The 19,221-nt window shown below is 31.3% G+C and overlaps 1 protein-coding gene across 22 annotated transcripts in view; it reads right to left on the minus strand.

Annotated features, from left to right (window-relative positions):
• Window positions 1-19,221, minus strand: part of Cdc42bpa (CDC42 binding protein kinase alpha) — a 311,232-nt gene that overhangs the window by 127,736 nt on the left and 164,275 nt on the right. For all 22 annotated transcript variants that reach the window (XM_040277554.2, XM_040277548.2, XM_040277549.2 and 19 more), the window contains 3 exons: window positions 16,851-17,017; window positions 11,962-12,084; window positions 3,543-3,676 (listed from right to left, as the gene is read on the minus strand). In XM_040277554.2, the coding sequence (XP_040133488.1) occupies window positions 3,543-3,676; window positions 11,962-12,084; window positions 16,851-17,017 (424 nt within the window). The remainder of the gene's footprint in view (window positions 1-3,542; window positions 3,677-11,961; window positions 12,085-16,850; window positions 17,018-19,221) is intronic.

Below are 19,221 nucleotides of genomic sequence, written 5' to 3' on the forward strand. Positions count from 1 at the left end.
GGGCTGAGGCAGGAAGATCACAAGTTCAAGGCCATTGGGCAATGTAGAAAGTCTCAACCCCAAAAATAAAATGGAAAAGGGATGAGGATACAGCTCAGTGAGTGAGGTATTGAGTTCAAGCTCTACTACTAAAGGAGAAAAAAAAAAAAAAAGTAAGGATACCTGCTATCAGCACTTTTACTCAACATTAAGTCCTGGCTAATGTAATAAGACGATGAAAGAAATTATAAACATCCAAAAGGAGAAAAAAAATTTGTCCATATTTCCAGGAAATTTCAAGGAGCCTATTTTTATATCCCATTATCATCAAGAGTTGAATGATATTATTTAGAACAAAATCAATAGAGAAGACATAAATTTTAAAGATCTCTTTTAAAATGTGAAAAATAGAATAATAAATTTAGGAAAAGAAAACACTACCTGTATGAATTTTATGAAAGAATATTTTAAATGACTTGAAGTATACAAAAAGATATCAAGTTTATGGATTAAAAGACTGAAACTGCAGAAAAACTATTTTTGTTATTGCATTATTAGCCCTCTGAACAAATTTTATTGACACTTGGGACCTAGACTAAATGCAAATATAGAAAGTAATTTATGACTAATTTCAATAGTGAGAAAACTCCAGAAATTTACCTTCTGCAGGAAATGTGTTAACATTTCAAGGTGAAGTGGAAGACAACCTAGCCAATGGAGACTTTTTCTTAGTGATGCTGGAACCTCCAGCTTATCTTTTCTTTGGAGTAATTAATTATTTTCCAAAGGCTTAGAGAAACAACCCAAAATTTCACTTTACACTTCCTAGAAGACTCTCTCGAAGGGGGAAATAGGATTAAGAAGCAAGCAGCTACCTCTTTTCTCTATTAACACATGGTAAATGTTTTTGAGGTTCCTCCTTCACAATACAGATTTCTCATGTGAAGGGTTTCATCCAGCCAGCTCTCAGGGCATTGCCCTATAGATAAAAACTGGCATACAAGGAAGCCATGTGGTTAATATCTGCTGTATGTAATTGTTAACAACCTGCTCTGCTCTTCACTTTTGTGTGTGCACTCAGAATATTAATAATTAAAACAAAACTTCACAATATTATGTTAATTCTCCTGATGTTGATAGATTTGATGTAATTTTAATCACATTTCCATCACAGTTTTCAAGGAATAGAGTTGCAGACTTATACAAATATGAAAATCTCATACATATAAGAGAGGTGAAATCCCACAATACTGTAAAAAGAAGGCCTTTTTAGCAAATGATCAATGGGTGAGTCCTATGGAAAAAAGAAAAGTTGAACCCTTATCTCACATGATACAAAAAAACTAAATTTCCAGTGGTTTTAAAGACATAAATAAGAATGATCAAACTTAAAAATTAAAAGATAAAAATTTAATGATTTTTTTTAACCTCAGATTTCTTAATACTGTACAATCCAACAAATGTACTAACACAGAAGTACTGACAAGCCTGACTACATTAAACCTAAGAGCTTCAGTTAATCAAAAGTAAAAGAAAGTAAATAAACAAGCCACGGGTAGGTATCTTTAAAATATATAACTGACAAAAGGTTAACATGTCCAGAAATTTTTAAGGATTTTTACAAACCAATAAGAAAAAGACAAATAACTGGGCAGAAAAATGTAAAAGGAATATTAAAAGCCACTTTGGGAAAAAAAGAAATATAAATGATGAGTAGACGTGTAAATACTTGTGAACACTTTAGTAATTAGAGAAATGCAAATCAAAATCACAATAAAAATTATTTTAGACTTGAAACCTCAATTTAGACTAGTTTAGTCAAAAGTAATAAGTCTGGAAGTACAAAATAATGTTGAACTTAGAAATTCCTATACACTACTGGGAAGAATTTAATCTGGTATACTGGAAAACAATTTGGTATTATAAAAATAGAATATTTGCTAGCCCTATTAGAAAATGGCAAAGGATCTGAATGGACATTGTTCTAAAGAAGACATGCAAAGAGTCAAGGGGTAAGTAAAAAGATATTCAACATTACTAAATAACCACAGAAATAAAAACCAAAATCACATAAGTTACCACTTACAACTCCTAGAATGGCTATTATTAAAAAAAAAAAAAAGACAAAAGATAACAAATGTTAGCAAGGATGAGGAGAAAATGAATTCCTTTTTTACCGTCTGTACTCTATTAAGCAAATCTCTTAAAATTCTTTATGCATATAATCTGTTTCTTTTAGGCATTTTCCTTTTCTCCAAATATTCTAAAAAGATTTTTAGTATTAACACCTATTTAAGGAGGGTTGGGGGTATAGCTCAGTTGGTAGAATGCTTGCCTAGCACTGGGTTCAATCCCCAGCACTACCAAAAAAAATAAAAAATAAAAATAAAAGACCCTATTTAAAACTGGAAAAATACCTACTGCTATAAAATCTAGATATCATATTTTCATCTTTATTATGTTAGCTAAATTTGACTGAGAAATCCTACCAATAAAACAACCTAGCGTTAAACCACTCATATCAGAAAACACTATTATTAAAATATTATCTATCATTAAAGCAAATAAAATATTTATCTGCTATAAATGCCAAATATTATTAAAATGGCCATAAATTTAGATAGAGCAATACTAACCATTGCTTGAAATTGCAGGAAATGCAAAAAAAATGTTCTTATCTAATTCAATTTAATCTTTAATAATTTTGTCTATTAGTTCTTTGGGATTAACTGCATCAACAATCAATTTGTTATTATACAGTTTTTATTTAAAGGTTGTTATTTTTAATTTCTTCTAGATCTTTATTGGTAGGAAGATTTATAAATTTTCCCCAGAAGGATTTCATTATATATTAATCAGTGCATAATATATTACATCATTGAACATAATTTAGATCGTTCCTTAAATTACTGATCATTTGTTTGCATTATAAAGTGTTAATCCCAACATTTTTTTCATTTGTTAATGAAAGCCACAATACCTAACATTATGTGGTTCAGGTATTTTCTCTATTGCTTGAATATTATTACTTTATATGACTGTGTTGCAGAGCCTTAGCTATCAGTAAATTTTGTTGATGCTTCCAATACTGTTTTCAATTCTACACAACGTTCTTAAGAAAATGACTTTAGTTTGTTTATCCATACTGCTTTGAAAGAAAACTGACATTCTGTAAAAATAACTAAATCAGTGATTTTAATTATGATCTTTTAAAAATGTTCCTATCAGCAATAAATAATGAAAATGTTCCTGCATTTTAAATTTTCCCATACATACTAAATACATTCTACTAGTATATTTCTTCAAAATGTTTCTTTTTCAACAACATTCACTTTTAATCAAGTCTTTTAATTAACTTTCCAAATAAACTAAATATTCTTTCCTTAAAAGCCTTAAGGACATTCAATTTCTTCATTACAAGATAATAATCAAATGATATACATCAAAACAATTCTTAAATGTATAGATCAACTTTTAAAAGATTAAAACAGACTATCAGTATTATGATCATAGAAAATGAAGAAAACAGAAAAGGCTTTAACAATTTATTCATATATTTTTACCTTATTTAGCTCTTCCCTTTCTTGTTGTAAAGTTTTGATTTGTTTTTCATAAGCCTTGATTTGTCTAAAAGCATCATCTAATTCTCGCCTCACAGAATTAGCTTCTTCAAGTTGCTGCTCCAAATGACTCGACTCTAAAAAACAAGACAATGCTTCTTTTACCATTAAAGCAAATGGTTGAACCACAGTTTGAAACAAATCAAAAAGAAAAAAAAGAAGTATTTGAATTTGGTATTAAGTCTATTAACACCACATACCAGTATGACTCAAGACAAGTTAAATGAATATTGATTCATTGTAAAGATAGTGAATGACATATGCTTAATGTAAAGATTTGTAAAATTTATGGGCAGAAATGCCTCATATATATTATTATTATTATATGTATATATTATATCAGTGCTTGAAACACTAATGTGTATATATTAGGGAAAAAAAAGACCACACTTCCAAAGAAAGCACCTTCTGACCAAATGAAAACTTAAAACTAAGAAAACAACAGTTACCCAACCAAGGAGAAAAAACAAGTTTGTCTCTACCCTGGGTAAGCATTATAGGGCTGATGCCTAATTTCTTTTTTTCCCTTTTTTTTTTAGACACAAAGAGAGAGAGAGAGAGAATTTTTTTAATTTTAATTTTTTAGTATCCGGCGCACACAACATCTTTGTTTGTATGTGGTGCTGAGGATGGAACCGGGCTGCACGCATGCCAGGTGAGCGTGATACCGCTTGAGCCACATCTCCAGCCCACCTAATTTCTTTAAGTTGGTTTTGCTTCTAATAGTTTGGTTCCAGATCTCTTAGTTTCACCAGTGGCTAATTATAGACTAAACTCTGATTTTTAGAGTAAATATCTGAAAACCTCTGATCTAAATCAGTTCTTCCATTTTTTTCAGATGAAATAACTCAGGGAGTTGAATAACTTGCCTAAGGTCCTATTATTAAATGAGTTCCAGAATGAAGGCCAGAGCCCAGTAAACTTTGCACTGACTTCTCCAACTTGGAAATAAATGTTACTAAATAATGTTTCACATGATTGGGTCAGAAGGGTTGTTACTAAACAAAATTGTTAGTTTTCATATATGCTTAAATAAAATTTAAAAAACTCTTAGGAAATTATCCTGGTATCAAAAGTGAACTAGTAAATAAAAGAACTGAAGTTTGTGAAAACAGAATACTAAACACATTCATTGTTAATTCTGTTTTGGACATTTGCTATTCTTTACAACATTATTACTCTAAATGTCAACCACAGACAAATGGCATTAACCTTCTCCAGGAACTTAGATATACAGATACTCAGAGTCCACTCAGACCCAAAGAATCAGAATTTATATACGATATTCAGGTGATTCATTTGTACACTAAAGTGGAACAAATGCACAAAGTATTGTACATTGATATCATCCTTTCAATAAATGAAAAAGTGTTAATATTGTGTTAGTTCTACTGAGAAGAGCATTTCATTTGTATAGACATGCTGTAGTCTAAAAATATCACTTAAATATATTAATGTTTCAAGCACTAAATGGTTCCACCATACATAAACAAAATAATTTAATGATGGTCAGTGTCCTAAATGCATAGCTTTATTTTAAAATTTTGTTTTAAAACTCTGAAAGTTTATATATATTTATGAATAGCATAGTTGTCAACTTTTAAAAATATATGCAAAAAAATTTAAGAAATTTTTATTCTATCTTAATAATAGTTTTTAATGAATGTTTTATATGAACATCAGAAGTTTAGTTTTCAACATTTTCTCAAATTTCAGCATTTCATATAGGAATTTTCTATTCTAATTTCCTTCAAACATGTTTAAATAATATTTTTCTGTTATTTTATACCTAGTATTTCAATAATTTCAATGTAGATATTAATTTAGGTTATTGTTTATGGTAATGACAGTCAAAATTTAGTAAGTGAAGCTACTGATTTCTGTCATTTCCTGGTACATTTTAATCAAATTTTATGCCTCAAAGAAATCATCCTAATGGTACATTTAGTAATCACTTCTGAGCATACTCTTTTATGTACTTTTGAAGAGTTGTACCCTAACATATTCGATTTTTTTGGTAAACTGTTAAGTTACTAACTTATTTCTATTGCTCTTTATAAGAAATAAATCCATATTTCATAAAATTATAAATTATATGAAGTTGATAACAAACTGTTTCATAGGATAGCTTCAATAAACTTTAAGAATAGTTTTGCTGTTTTATTTCAACTTTTTTTCGGGGGGGGGAATACTAGGAATTGAACCTGGGGTGCTTTACAGCTGAGATACATTTCCAGCCCCTTTTTATTTTTCATTTTGAGAAAAGGCCTCCCTACGTTGCGTACAGCCTGGCTAAATTGCTGAGGCTGGTCTTGAACTTGCAATTCTCTTGCCTAAGCCTCCGAAGTACTGGGATTAAAGGCATGTGCCACTACATCCAGCTTCAACATAGGTTTCACTTTGCTTTCACCCCAATATTTCACTTCAGCTGTTTTGCAATGGAGTAGACAATATCAGATTTCCATGATTCACATTTCAGACACTTTAAAGACGTTTTTAGAAAGCTTAAAAATAATTCATTATACAGTATCTTATGAATTATAAGAAGTACAAAAGAAAATGTTCCAGGTTAAGAAACTGTAGCAAAGAGAAACCACTCATTTTGAACTTTGAACCTCCAAAATTATCAGCTAAATGAACTCCTTTTTCTTCATCAGTAGCCTGCCACAGGTATTTCATTATAATGATGCAAAGCTGACTAATACAGAATTGTAACAATCAGTTTAAATAATAAAAATGCCATGAAACATGCATTTCAAACATTCTATTTTGCTCTAATAGATATTTAGAAACCATGAATGATTTATCTCTGAAAGGACAAAAGAAAATAGAAATGGTGGTTGTCTTCAGAGAGAAAAAAAGAATGAAATTTAAGAGGGAATAAAACTTTTTTATCTTTTGAAATTGGTAGGGCAGTAATGGGAAGGAACCCATCTAATATTTTTTTTTTTTTGAGAGAGAGAGAGAGAGAGAGAGAGAGAGAGAGAGAGAGAGAGAATTTTTTTAATATTTATTTTTTAGTTCTTGGTGGACACAACATCTTTGTTTGTATGTGGTGCAGAGGACAGAACCCGGGCCGCACACATGCCAGGCAAGCGCGCTACCACTTGAGCCACATCCCCAGCCCCCATCTGATTTTTTATTAAATATTCTACTATGGAGAGAAACATGCCACTTGTAATTTGAAAAACAGAGGTTTGCATTCTGAAAAGTCATAAACTATTTTACAAGCAATAAAAATCCAGGATGCTTTGAAATTTGGTCCACTAATGGGTTAAAATGGGTAAGGCAGAGCTGGGGTTGTGGCTCTAGGGTAGATCGCTTGCCTAGCACATGTAAGGCCCTGGGTTCAATCCTCAGCACCACATAAAAGTAAAATAAAGATATTGCGTCCATCTACAACTAAAAAATATTTGAAAATGGGTAAGGCAAAAAAACTTTTGAAAGAAGCTCTCATCAGACTATTTAAAAATATACATTGCAACACAATTAGCCATAACATTTAGGTGAAGTTATTAAAAACTAATTTTAGTGAATAAATAGAAAAAATAGTACTAGGAAATGGGTTAGCTCATATCAACTAAATGGTTCTTAGTACATGCCTGTTATTAAAATTCTGAAACTCAATCAGTTAGTAATGAAGACTTAATAAAAGCATCATACAAAGGAGGTACTTTTCTTTGCACTGAGGCATATAAGAGAAATATAAAATTTGGTCTTAAGTTCTCAAGGACATGATCAAGTTAAAAAGAAAAGAGTTAATACTCAATATCATAAATAAGGCAGAAAATTAGATACAAATTATGTTAGTAGGTTATATGTGCTATAGAAATTAAGAGAAGGGTGCAAAGGGGACATGATTAAAATGGTACTTGAAATGCAATACTAGAAAGCTAAGCACAGTGGCAGCATTTGTAGTCTCCATTACTCAGGAGGCTGAGGTGGAATGCTCACTTAAGTTGAGGAAATTTGAGATCAGTCTGAGTACCAGTGAGAGCTTGTTTCTAAAACAAAAGTATAACTAGTGAACTTAAAAGGGGTTACAAAACTGGAGGTCATAGAAGGTTGGTCGACAATCAAAGTATCTCCCTGATGCACAAAGAGTAGTTTCATAACTTTTCCATAAGTTAATGTCATAAAATAACCCAAACTTCTTCAGAGACACAAAGACATTTTACTTCTAATCAACAATGGGGGAAATGAGTTCCCTAACGGTCATTTTCCTCTGAGAATGAGATAAAGACAGATGGAGAACACATGTTAGTTTAGGACTCGAGAGAAAGAATACATGGAGATATAGAAGCCCAACCCCAAGACCATAAAAGAAAAGGAGTTTAAAAAGCATATTACACATTATAGTAAAATTTTCATTTGGAAAAATATTTTTCATATAAAAATATTAAATGCGGGCATAAATTTTTATTTTTGTCTGTAGACCCTCAAATATGTATTTAATGTGATGCCAGGTATTGAGATTAATATTAGGAATACAGTTGTAAAACAAATTCTGTCCCTGCCCTCTAAGAATTCAGAATATAGTAAGTAAAGACAATATTAGAAAGCCAAAAAATCATTGTAGATTTATTACATTTTTCTAGAAATTTTTAAATACTAGAAATATAAAAAGAGCTATAGGAAAATACAAAATATAACATCATCAATTGGTGGGTATTTGTGTACACAAAGGCCTGCTCAAGAAGTACCTGGAGGAACATTAGATTGAGGGTGTTTTAGATAGTTTTTCCTTCAGGGTCAAGGTTAAGTAGGGGCTACTCATTAGACAGGTGTTTAGGGGAGTTATGTTTTATCTCCAACTTTGATATAAAAATATTTTAAATACTTTGGCTCTAAGGGTGAATGAAGCACAGCTTTTATATTCAACTTTACCACCCATGTCTCTAGCACCTTGCATAATTCTTAGGACACAACAGCAAATCAATTTTTTACATACTGAAGAGTTAATAAATGTTACTCAAGAAAATACAAAATGGTACAGCCAATGTGGAAAATGGTAATGGTATGGTTATTTCTCAAAAAATTAGAATTACTATTTAATCCATAATTCCATTTATAGATATATATTCAAAAGAAGTGAAAGCCAAGACTTAGATATTTGTGCATTCAGGTTCATAGCAGTATTATTCACAATAGCCAAAAGGTAGAAGTGACTTGTGTGTTCCTGGACAGATAAATCGATAAACAATATGTTTTATAGAAATACAATGGCATTTCACTCAGACTTTAAAAGGTATAAAATCCTAATACATGCTACAACATAGATAAACCTTAAGTATATTATGCTAAATAAAATAAGCCAGACACAAAATATAAATATTTTATGGTTCCACTTACATGAGGTTTCTAAAATTGTCGAATTAATTGAGACAGAAACAGAATAGTGATTGCCAGGGGTTAGGAGAAGAGAATGGAAAGTTATTGTTTAATGCACACAGAATTCCATTTTGGGATAATAAAAATGTTCTAGAGACAGATGATGGTGATGGCTATACGACAATGCAAATGTGCTTAATACCACTGAACTAAGCATTTAAAAATGGTTAGAATGGTAATTTTTATGTAATACATATTTTATCAGAACTTTTAAAAGGTTACAAATTATGAATGAATGATACTGAAGAGATGGAATGAAACACAGCACATGACTGAAACTATCACATAATGGAAGAGAGCTTGGCAAGGTAAGAATACTTAATATGGGGATGATCTTTTATCTCAATATTTTTACTGACTCTATTCTGTCTCTGGGAGATAAAAAAAAATAAGAACAGTCCTATGAGCACTGATTAAAAATATTTTATTGAATAAATGAATAAAATTATGAACTGCCAACACTACTTAAAACAATGGCCTTTTTGATATAAATTAATGATAAAAGATGGTATTGTGCAATTGAACAAACTATATAAAATTTTTAAAAAGACATGTCCCAATTATATGCTGCCTAGAAGAAACTAACTTCAAATAAAATTATGTAGAGAGGTTGAAAGTAAAAATGGAGGAAAAGATATACAGTACAAATATTAATGAACAGAAAGCAGGATTGACTATATTAACATTTGGTAAAGGAGATTTAAAAAATTATGAAAGCCAGCTTAATAAAGAGTATCTATAAAAATCTACAGCAAATATTCCACTGAAAAGTGAAAGACCAAATGCATTCTCCCTAAGACTGAAAAGCTAGGGTGTTTTTCTCACCACTTTGACACAGTGTTACAAGTTCTAGATACTGAAACAAGGCAGAAAACAAGTGAAAAGCATACAAATAAAAAAGGGAGAAATAAAAACTGTTTCTATTTGCAGATAATGTAGTTGTCAGCATAGAAAATCCTAGGAATCTTTTTTTTTTAAAGTCCTCCTAGAACTAACAAGTTCATCAATGTCACAGAATATAAAATAACATATAAAAATCAATTGTATTTCTATGAATTAGTAATAAATAAGTGTACACCAAAACTGAAAATATAATACCAGCTGTTCAAAAAATGTAAGTATTTATTGCTCTTCTTATATAAAATGGGCTGGATGTCACCATAGGTTCCTTTTTAGAAACTGGTAGAACATACTATAAGTAGAAACAAAATGTGTGGTTTTTTTTAAATCACCCATTTGATGAAGTCACCGAAGAAGCTCACAACAATTTTGGTGAAGCATACAAATACTATTTATTTAAATGTTTTAGATCAATTCCATCTATTTCACCATAATTTTTAATTGTAAAACAAACTTTCAAAAGTTACTGCTATTCAAAGCCTCTACCATAAAAAAAAAAAAAAAGTAGATCTAAGATAGGTATATAGAGTTTTCCCAAACCAAACTCCTTTGAAGATAAATCACTGTCTATCCTAGCTGGTCTTGTGTTCCACTGCTTTTATAGTGTCATACAACTCTAAAATAAGACATTCAGTTTCACTGTAAATATTTTATCATTGATACCAAATCAAAGTAAATGATTCTGCTTATACTGTTATTAACCTATTTTTAGAAATATAAATTTAAAGAAATTTGAAAAAGAGACATTTCTTAGGAAGTAAACTACTTTTATTAAAAAAAATAGCATTTATACATTAGGTTCAAATTTAAGATATCAATATTTATTTGATAAAAACAAAATATTAATGTGGCACCTTAAATCTTTTTTAAAATAGAAGACCCTGTGTCAGTTCTTCTTTTTTTCCATTTATTTTTGCCTTAACCTGCATTTCTGGAGAGGCCCAATCATTCTAAGATAGTGCCCTCTTTCTTCTGCCCTCCACTTATTCACACATCATGTGATGTCTCTATAAACCCTGGAAAAGGTTATTTCACTCCGAATGAAAACCAAAGACTTCATAGTAATGACTAAGACTCCTGGGTTTACTTCTCTAATCTCATTTTTTTCCATTCTCTCTGATTACTTAGTCTTCCCTAGCCATTCCGTCTTCTGTTTACAACATTAAGCACATTCTGATTTTAGGGCTTTGTACTGGCTGGTCCTTCTGCCTGGAACATGTATTTCCAAAATTACATATGGCGAAGCCCTTTACCTACTTTTAAGTTTGTGCAAACATGTCATCTTCTCAATTAGGCCTATACTAGGTCCTACCTTCTTAAAATGATAAAATTCTTCACATGCACATCTGACTCATCTCCTTATTCTACTCTATTTTAAAGCACTTGTCACCTTCTAACATACTGTTATCATTCATACACTTCCATATTTATTGAGGTTTTTTTCCCCCACTGCTTGACCTCCATCCAGGCAAGGCAAGGATTTCTGTCTTTTAAACTCAAAAATAAGAAACAACATCTGGTATTCAATAAATATTTGTTGTAAAATCCATGAATGAATAAAACAGACATGTCAAATTAATTTTAATTAATCTTAGTAATACACTGAAAAATAAAGTATTACAAAGAAAATAAATTTTCACAAATCTTCATGCCTATGTATATGCAGTTCCATTCTATTACAGAGTACCTCCACTTCTTCAGTCTAATTCCCTTTTCCCTGTTCATACATATGATTTGCCAAAATCCAACTTGATTTCCAAAAATAAAGTAGGTCTTTTAAAAAATCATCTTTGTTCTCTTTAAACACAAGTGCTCCTCCTATGTACACTTCATGTACATCTATTAACTTTTTCCCATAGCCTCTTTACCTGTGTTATAATGACTACTTGTATTTCTGATTCCCACACCAAAATATGAATTCCTTGAAAACAAAAACCATTTTTATTTGCTTTTTCCTCACTGATATATAACTTACAACACAATACAGGGACTCAATGGATGTTCTGTGTATAAATAAACCAGTTTTTTAAATTTACTAAAAGTGAATAAATGATGAACCACAGAAATTTACCTTCTACTTGTTTCCTTAGTTTTTCAATTTCTTCTTTTAAGGTTTTTATTTCTAAATCCTTGCTTGCTGTTAGTGGACCATCAACAGTTGAATACTGTAGAGCTTGGACGGTCTGTGTTGACTCTTAAAAAAAAAAGAAAAGAAAATTATCAAAGTACTTTAAATTTTAAAAAGTAATATTAACAGTTTTGTAGAAAAATCTTTACATAATTTTATAGACCAGAACATCTATCCATTCAAAAAGAGCATTGTCATAAAAATTAAGTCATAAAAATTGCATATCTTTAAATTATTTATATATGTATAATATATATTTATATATGAATCTACCTTCTAATACATAAGATTTTTCATTTTAAGTACTCATGTACTCTTGGTGTACTCTGCCAGTGAATCAACTATTTATTCACTCTGTACTAAAAGAGCATTAGCATGTGATAATTCAAAAGGATCATCTGTCAGATGATACATGAACAACTGAATCTGGTGTACAAAAGAAGATTCAAACATGCTATTATATCATCTATGGAAGTGCTAGCCTTCCAAATTTCATGTATGAAAGTTGAGGCCCATCTATAGATGACTTTTGTTTCCCAATTTAGTTGAAATAGATTTATTAATTTATCCTACAGTTCTAATCAGAAGATGCAAGGAACTGAAGAAACATTAACTCTATTGAGGCTTATTCCGAGATATCATCAAAAGATAGGGGAAATAAAAGAAAACTTTAAAACTATTTTATGTCAGAAATGAAACCAACCTTTGTTCTAAAATAGGTGTCTGCTATATAGGAAAAGGTTCCCAAAAGGTAAGTCTCACCCTTATCAAACTCTCTGTGGGTTAGTGTAAATCATTACTATCTGTTTTGTATTTAATACATACAGTTAGACATATATATATATATATATATATATATATATATATATATATATAATGATTTTGTTGGTCAATGACGTATGGTTATCAAAGTATTTGTTAACTTGAATTAAAGTTTAAGATATATTGTGCATCTCTCAAAATTTATATCCTATAATTATTTCTTACATATTTCTTTTTATTTGGGTTCAAAATATACTACAAATTGATTCTTTCTGTATTTATTTTAAAATAATACCCACTGTTTTTAATATTTTTAAGGCATCTAAATTAGGAGTAGAAAATGAACTTGCAAAATACCCAACGGACATTAAGGCAAGTTAACTTTCCTTCTATATACCGCCTGCTTCAGCATATCGATAGAGTAGGCATCCTTGCTCCTGTCCCTCCTTAAATCTCCTGGATCTGCTAAATGGATCTAGAAAATAGATCTAGCCATTTTCTATTTATTACAGCTATTCACATATCTGCCCTATCTTCTTGGAGTCTCAGAAAGAAAGACTGAATAGGGCAAAAGAAATTATCTAGAGATTATGGTTTAGAATTTTCTAAAACTGATATAAGATATCAATCAGGATTGCAGAAGCTCAGTGAATTCCAAACAGGATTTTATATTAATATAAAGAATGGTATGCTTAGACACATTATACTCAAACTGTTTGAAACTAACACTAAGAACAAGCTGCCAAAGGAGCAAAATGAAAAATTATATTCAAGAGATGAAGATTAACAAATTAATTAAGAAATATAATGAAATATAATGAAGATTAAGAAATATAATGAAGTTAGAAAACAATGGAATAATAACTACAGAGTTCTGAAAGAAAAAACTGCCAAGCTAGAAATCTAAAACAGCAAAAATATATTTCAAAAATGAAGATAAAACTAAGAACACTTTTAAATAAATAAAATCTTAAAAAAGAATTTGTCACAACACACTTACATTATTAAAAAAATACAATAGCAAGTTTTTCAGGCTGAAGAAAAATTATGCTGGATAGAAACATTGATCACTAAGCTTAATATTTTTCCTTGATATTCTTATTAGTGATGTATGAACAGTAAATATATGAAGATATTCAATGTCATCATTCATTAGGAAAATTAAAATTAAAATTAGAAGACACCATCATACAGAACAGATATGAGTGGAAAAAGCTGACAGAAACCAGTTCTGGAGGTAGGGATTGAAGGAAGTGAAATTCGTATGTTCGTGAAATCATGCACTGATATAACCACTTTGGAAAACTTTTTGACAATATCTTCCATAGCTGAAAACTCTCTTCCCCCAAACCAAGAAGTTCTACAGGTGTATATCCAAGAGAAATATGTATATATGCCCACCAAAATAAATATATAAGAATATGCACAAGAACTTTACTCATAATAGTCAATTTTTGAAAATTACCCAAATGTCTACTACCAATATATTGGATAAATAAATTTTTACTATTTACACATACAGAATGGTAAACAATAGAGTAAAATAAAGAATAAACTATTGAAATGTAGAAAACATGAATGAATCTCAAAAATCAACACATTAAATGGAAGAAGACAGATACAAAAGAGAACTACATACTACATAATTTCACTTATATAAAGTTCAAGAACAAGTAAAAATTAATGAATGGTGAAATAAATTAGAACAGTGATTACTTCAGGGTGGTAGGACACAAACTGAGACAGGGACTGAAAGGGGACTTTTTGCTATGCTGGAAACATTCTACATACCATCGTGGGTGAAGGTTATAGGAGTCCACATGTACATAAACATTCATTGTGCATACACATAAAAGCAAAATGTGTACATTATTATATGTATATCAGCATATTAAATAATCAATAAACAAAAAAATCTTGAGTCACAAAGGGGAAGTAATTCACATGCAAAGATTTTAGTATATATTAAAAAACGGAAAACAGTTGGTGCTAGTGGTGTCTGTAATCTTTTCTCTAATGGACCTCTAAAACAATGATAGTAAAATTTTATAATTGTAAAAAACTTTGGTACTCTCTTAGGAGTTATAAGTTCTTGATTATTTGTTCATACATACATTTCTTTATTCACAAAGTATATAAACTAAATTGTATGTTACATCCTTCATTTTAGAGAAAATAAATCTGAAGAGATAGAAAATGCACTTTGAGAGTGAATTATAAATAGGATGGTCAGGAAAGACATCATGGGCAACCTCAATCAAGTAGAGAGGAGCTTTGAGTAGAGAGGCAAGCCATTATATCAAAGCAAGGCCATAAGAGTAATAGCTAATGCAAAAGTCCTAATGTAGGGATCTACCTGGCTTATAGTGGGGGGGACAAAAACAGCAAGGAGCCAGAATGGCTTGAACTTACAAGGGAAAGAGTACTAAGAAATGATTTCAGAAAGGAAATAAGAAGCCAGATCATACATGGTCTTAGGCCATTAAAATGAATTTGGTTATTATTGTGAATAAGAAGGAAAGCCATTAGGACTGGGGAAAATTCAGGGAAATAAAATGATCTAAATTGCATTTTGATAGGATTACTTAGCTGTTATGTTGAAAATAACTGTGGAAAAGCATATAGGGGTGTTTTAAAAAGGGAGAGCAGTAAGATATTGAAAGACAGAGAGAGAGAGAGAAGGAGAGATAGGTAGATAAGATATGATGTGGTTTAAAGCATGGTTAAGAAACCCTACCCCACAGTGAGTGATAATCAGATTTTTGGGTTTGATACCCAGTATGGCAAAAAACAAAGTAAAAAAGATTCTGAATCTATTACAACAGCAAAGCTGACCTGATATGCTGTTAAATCAGATGTAGTAATTGAGAGACAGGGAGTAAGGTTTTCTCTTCTGAAAACCGAAAACATGTTATAGTCTAGCATACTCTAACATTCAAAGGTCAAACTGAAGGAGCAATCAGCAAAGGAGAATGAGGACACCTTCTAAGGAAAAACAAAACCAACTGGATAAAGTGCCCCAGAAGTCAAAAAAGGAAAGTGTTTTCTAAGGAAAAAATGCTTAATTGGGTCAAATGCTGCTGACAGGTAAAAAGATAAGAACTGAAAAACAGTCACCAGATTTTGCAAGACAGGGCAGGGAAACAGGCTAAGGCACAAAAGGATTATTGGGCAGGATTAAGAGCTGACTTGAGACTAGTGTTCATGAATATGAAGTGATAGCAGTCAGTATGTTGTATTTTAAGAAAGATACCTTGAGCTCCACACATGTAGTTGCAAAGCTGCATTTAAAAAGCAGTTTGACAAACAGAAAGGAGAACAACAGATTTGAAGGCAGATATAAGAGTATGATTACCACAGATCATAGAATGAAAAAAGAAGGTATAAGATAAATAGTGAAATGCTGATTTAGATTGACACAGAATTGCTGATAACAGTGGAACTGAATAAATGTTGGAGGTAAGGCACCAGAGAGAATTCATTAGAAAATTACAAGGAGGAGATAATGGAGGAGTTGCTTAAAACTGAGATTAATAAAATTACTGTAATTGTGGAAAATAGCTCGCCAGTATCAGACAAAGCAAATAAAGTAGGGTGAAGATTCAAGATTCTTACAAGTGAAGAATCAGGAAACTAAGAATCTTAGAAGTTTTACCTATATATATTTTTAAATCACCAATCACTGAAATAGGAATAACGATATAAACAGTGACAGTAGGACAAGAGCTAGAATTCTTTAAGGATTAAGAAAAAAATGATATGAAAAGTCATTAAAGTGTTATAAAGGCAAGAAGGGTCCTCATTCCTCTCTTCACAGAGGTATTTATTCTCACATATTTTACACACTTATATACCACACCCATGGAAGACATATTATTTTGTTTTTGCTTACTGTTAACTGTATGATTTTACATAAATGATATTATACTGTGTTCTTTATAAATTTCTACAACTTGAATTTTTATCACTTAAAAGATTTTTCTTTTGAAGATAAAACAACCACTTGTAATAGCTCCTGACACTGTGGACCCAATTTTAACAGGGAAAACATTATCCTTAAATATATATACCTTGAAGCTTTCTACTAAGTTCAAGTTTTTCCTGTTCAAGACGCTTAATTCTTCTCTCATAAGCTTCTGTTGCTAAGTTGTTATCAAGAGTCCTCTGGACATTAACATCGAGATCCAGTGAGGTGGGACCAGCTGTGACTCTTAAACAGCTCCGATCAGAAAGAACACTGAAGGGAAAAAATATATATGTGGGTTCACACTGCAATAAAAAGTCTGAAAAAAATTACCTTTTGAAATTTAACACATGGATTTGAATATCTATAGAATTTTTTTTATAAAATTACCATAAGACACTGTTAAAAGTATTTTTTGAATGAAAACTTAAATCCACCAAATGGTTCTAAATTTTAAAAAGCACAAATTTTTATAAAATTAAATTTGGTGAAGGATTAGTGGTTTGACCACAGTTAAGTATAATAGCAGTCAAAACTAACAACCATAGTGCTCTTTACCAGAATTTGAAATCTAAAATTCAAAAGGTGCTTTCCTTAATTCAATAGAAGTTAATTAAAAATAACAGAGGTGATAGACATTCAGCAGTAAAGAAAATAAATAGAAATCCTTGTCAATGTAGAGCTAAAATTTTGTTACAGGAACAGAAAGAAGACAAATAAATAATATATTCTATACATTAAAGTGTTAAATGCTAAAAAGAAAACATGAAGCAGGGAAATGAGAAATGAAGTCTTGAGGCAGAAGAGATAAAGGTTTAGATGAAGGGATCAGAAAAGCTACTCTTGTGACAACAACTATGAGAAAAGCTAAGTGTAGGAGGCCAGCAAAAGGTATATTAGAAGGAAGAGCATTCAGGCAACTGGAATAAGAATGCAAGGCTCCTGGGTCAGAAAAGAGTTCTGTGTGGATAGAATAGAGTAGAATAAGGAGAAGAACAGAAGGAAATAAAATCAGGAAAAATAAAAGAGAGCCAGTTATATAGGGCCTAGTAAGAACTTTGGTTTAGCGTAAAGATACAAAGTCACTGAAGTTGAGCAGTGAAGGGGACTGGTCCTGAACAGAGTAGTGACATGTTCTGACTTAACTTACGACAGGATACAGGGACAGGTTCAGAGAAATATAACAAAGGAGATTATGAACATATTATGTAGGATTAAGATAAATTTGAAGTAGAAGAGAGAAAAGAGGTCTCAGCTACAGATGCATAGCCCAAATATCTGGGAAAACAATCAAGAAGAAGTTGGGAAAAAGAAATCCAAAGACTGAGCCCTAGAACATCTGATATTCAGAAATCAGGATGATTAGGAGGAATCAGGTATGGAGATCGCGGAGTACCCAGAAAAGTAAAAAAGAAAATCAGCAAAGTGCTCTAGAAGTGAAGAGAAGAAGGTTAGTGATCTGTAGCCGTAGAAAGAAGACGAGACAAGGCAAAATCAGTAACACTAGGAATGAGAAGTGATCACTGGATTTAGCAACAAAAGTCAATGGAAATGAGATAAAAAGCAGTATGCATGAAGTGACAGGGAATAAATCTCCATCTTGGATTCAAGAAAGAACAGAATGAAAAACACAAACAGTCAACAGTCAGAAGAAATTTTGCTATATGTAGAAGAGAGAAAAGGTTGCTAACAAATGAGATCCAGAGATATTTTTTATTTTGCTTTAAGAAGGAAGACAAACAGTGTTTTTATAAACCAAGGGAAATTATCTGCTGATAGAGATGACACATAGGCAAAAATTATGGTATAAAACTGGGCAGTGCACTGTGCTAGACAGTAGAGACAGAACAGGTTGACCTTACTTGCAAGCTTACATGGTCTATCTATGAAAAGAAAAGCACATAAGAATCCAGAGGTACACAGGTAGAAAATCTAGTTAAAGTTTGCAGAAGTTTTCTCCTGCTGGTTTCAATCCTCTCAGTGAAACAGAAAGCAAGATAATCAGCTGAGAGTGAGAATGATTGAGGTTTTGGAGGCAAATGTGAAATATGAAATTTTAATCCAGGTGAGTGGAAGAGTGAGCACACTAGGGTAAAATAGTATATATGCCAAACAACAACATAGGACATTTGAATTTGGTGAACTTGAATATATGCCAAACAACAACATAGGGCATTTGAATTTGGTGAACTTGAATTTCTCTTGTCACTCTGAACTACATAGGCAGAGACAGAATTTACTTTTAATAATTGATGTTGACTTAGCAAAGCAAGCATAAAAGAATGAGAGATGGCCAAGGGAACTGAAGTGGCATGTAAGGAGTGATTATACTCATTCTCAGTGGAATCTAAATTGGGTGAGGAGGAACAAGAAGGCATAAAGGCAGTGAGAAATGGGTTAAAGGATGGGAACATCAATAAGCTGAAAATTCTGGTGCTTGACATCTAAAGAATATTATTCAATACCCCATGGTAGGA

Source organism: Ictidomys tridecemlineatus, chromosome 10, assembly GCF_052094955.1.
Source record: "Ictidomys tridecemlineatus isolate mIctTri1 chromosome 10, mIctTri1.hap1, whole genome shotgun sequence".
Lineage (NCBI taxonomy): Eukaryota > Metazoa > Chordata > Mammalia > Rodentia > Sciuridae > Ictidomys > Ictidomys tridecemlineatus.